Source organism: Lycium barbarum, chromosome 7, assembly GCF_019175385.1.
Source record: "Lycium barbarum isolate Lr01 chromosome 7, ASM1917538v2, whole genome shotgun sequence".
NCBI classification, from domain to species: Eukaryota; Viridiplantae; Streptophyta; class Magnoliopsida; order Solanales; family Solanaceae; genus Lycium; species Lycium barbarum.
This window is the reverse complement of record NC_083343.1, coordinates 118,976,847-118,979,758: the sequence shown is the minus strand read 5'-3', so window position 1 is coordinate 118,979,758 and position 2,912 is coordinate 118,976,847. Positions and strand designations below refer to the sequence as shown.

The 2,912-nt window shown below is 33.0% G+C and overlaps 1 protein-coding gene across 1 annotated transcript; it reads right to left on the bottom strand.

Moving 5' to 3' along the window:
* Positions 1-438: 438 nt before the first annotated feature.
* On the bottom strand, positions 439-1,235 carry LOC132602498 (basic blue protein-like). Its single transcript, XM_060315335.1, has 2 exons — positions 971-1,235; positions 439-860 (listed from the first exon to the last, which is right to left on the bottom strand). The coding sequence occupies exons 1-2, from the start codon at positions 1,134-1,136 to the stop codon at positions 658-660; spliced, it is 369 nt and encodes a 122-aa protein (XP_060171318.1). The 5' UTR covers positions 1,137-1,235; the 3' UTR covers positions 439-657.
* Positions 1,236-2,912: the final 1,677 nt, after the last annotated feature.

Sequence of the window (2,912 nt, the reverse complement as noted above, 5' to 3'; positions counted from 1 at the left end):
AATATACATCCACAATTTGTGTTGTGCATTAACAACCCAAGAGCAAAACTCGTTCTATCGTAGCTAGTTGATTTGTTTGGTAAAATCAGCAGGTCATTTCTCATATTTTTTTTTTTGTTGTCAAAGATCAAAACTTTTTCTTTATTTATGTTCTCATATTTTATGTAAGTCAAGGTTCAAAAATATAGTTAATTAAATAAACTCCACATTAAGACTATCATACAAATCCGGTACATAAGTTAATTTTCTGTAGTTCTATTGAAATTAGTTGTGCGTATTTCTGAGAGATGAACTTCTCAATGGAAGCAAGAGTACTACGCACTACACGTTGTACATTTGCAGGAAGAATGAAGCGTTTGATATTTTGATCATTGCTCCTTCTTTTTTAACAAAAACAAAAACAAAAAGACAATAATTCAAAGTAGCTAAAACTGAAAATGCAGAAAAAGAAACTCTTCATTAAAGGACTTACAAAACAACAATAAGGCACTGATATACCAATCCTCTCATTGAGAGACATAATTATTTTCCAAATGAGATTAGCCTGCATTAAAAGCAGTTTATTCTTAACACATGCATGGTCCGTAACGATGAATGTTACAAACATTATTCATAAATCCTAATGATCATAACACATTCAGCTTCCAAGCTTGTTTCTCAAAGTACAGTAATTTTGATCTTGAGACCGCTAAGGCAATCGGTGAAAAGAGAAGAAATATAGTAGAAAACTCCAGGTTTGTCAAGAGTGATAATGGTATTCCCGCTGGTATCAATGCTCAATATATTGAGTGGAAGGCAAGTAGTAAAACCCACGAGGTCTACTCGAACCAAGTTGTGGAGTTTTGGGTCGTAGTTGAAAACTGTAAAAAAAAAAAAAATCATATTAGAAAAGCTGGCTAGTAATGCTACTACAAATTGGATGAATCAAAATACTTTAAGTCTATCTTATTTATGAGAATAGGAAACTCACCAAGAACGTCGCCAACCTTAAAGATCTTTCCGTTAAGCCACAAACTAAGATCAACGTTTAGGTCCCAACCAGCTGGGCCGCCAATCACGTATTCAGTGGCCAGGCTAGGGGCAGCAAGGCCAAGAATGAGGAACAAGCACATCAATTTTGTTGCAAAATCTGCCATTTTCTTCTAGGGATGTATGTGAAGAAATTGCGTTGTGGAGTAGGGTTAAGACAAAATTGATGAAATGAGTTGTTTGCTGATGATTATTCTTGAACAGCAAGAGGCTTTATATAGATGTGGAAAATGCTCTGGTTGAATTAAATAATTTAATTAAGTGACTTTATGAGCAATTCATGCTCGGGCTTACTCCATGTGCAGCAAGAAAATTGTCTACCATTTGCTAGTTTCAATTTTCAACTTGTAATCAATAGAAATATTTTTTGTGAATAACAATTACAAAACCTTTCATTCACCGTATTTCTTTGTTTGTCTCGCTTAACTCTATTGTAACTCTGCAATCTAGTAATCAGAAAAAAAAAAAAAAAAAAAACTATTTGTAACCAATAATCTATAGTGGTGTAAAAGGGATCATTGCTTAAATCATTTCTATGGAGATCACATGATAGTTTAAATTACATGATTTGTGTAAATTGGTATATATTTCGTAGTTCTTTTTAATTTTAAAAGGAAAAAATCATATGGTTATTAACAATTCCTTCCATATACTTCTAACTTATTTTTCCCCTTCCACGTTTCTAAAATAATTAATTGAAGTATTTCAATATCATGAACCTAGACGATCCCACCACACTAAAATAATACTCCTATATATTTCTTTGTCCTTTATATGAAGACATTTTTTGCCGTTTTCTTAGTCTCCTTAATTTTAGTACTCTACCGCACAAAAGGAAAGTTCAAATTGCCTTTGGTATCGAGCCAAACTTCTCTTAGATTGCATCAGCGTCAAAGTGCTTCTAGCTTACTGTATTTAAAAAATAGCAAGAGGCCACATGTTTTGGCATTTAATACTGAATGCTAATTTAAAGCATGCACAGATTCTGATTGTTGAGATGGAAATAATCATGACGTCATACGGAAGCTAATAATTGCAAACCTTAAATAGTAATAAATCAGACGAAAAGAAAATACACTAAAACAATAATATTATAATATAATTTGACAAGTGACCTACATATTGAAAAAAGCATAAAACTATTGAAATAATAATTTCCTCTAAACAATACTCTTTTTAATCATTACATTGTAGATGCTACTGTGTTATTTATAGAGTTCTAAAACTTCTCCTCCAAGAAAAAAACTTATTCAAATTTAGAAGAGACCTTTTCCACCAAGGAAACCTTTTCCATCAAGAAAACCTTTTTGAAATAAAATACTATGGTAGAATCCATATAAGGTAGTAAATTCAGGGCAAATACTAACATTGATCGGATTCAAAATAGAGTTTAAGTATGCATTGACTGTGCGAAAAATATCATATATTACCTGTTTAATAATGTTAGTGTGCGAATAAAGTCTTACATTGCTAGCTAAAAAAATTGAAAAGTTACATATAAGGTATAAGATCTCTTAATCGTGTGAGGCCTTTCTAAGAAAACTGTGTGGGCTTGGTCTAATGCAGACAATATCACATCATATTAGAGTCGATTTAGCCTACCAACTAGTATCAGGGTTCAGGTTCAGTCGGACAAGTATGATGAAGGTTGATGATGGCAAGGGGCTCGGTTTACTTCCCCTTATGCACTTAGAGACACACACACATACAAAAAGAAGCTAGTTGCGGGCTTTGATTGCTATAAAATACTCAAACCATGTGCGTGACACACATTAAATTGACTAGTAGATTGTGATAAGGAGCCACATAGAACTTAGTTCGAAGGGAAGACCCATTGATTGTGGTGATGAGCCACGTGAAATTTAGTTAGAGGAGGAGATTGA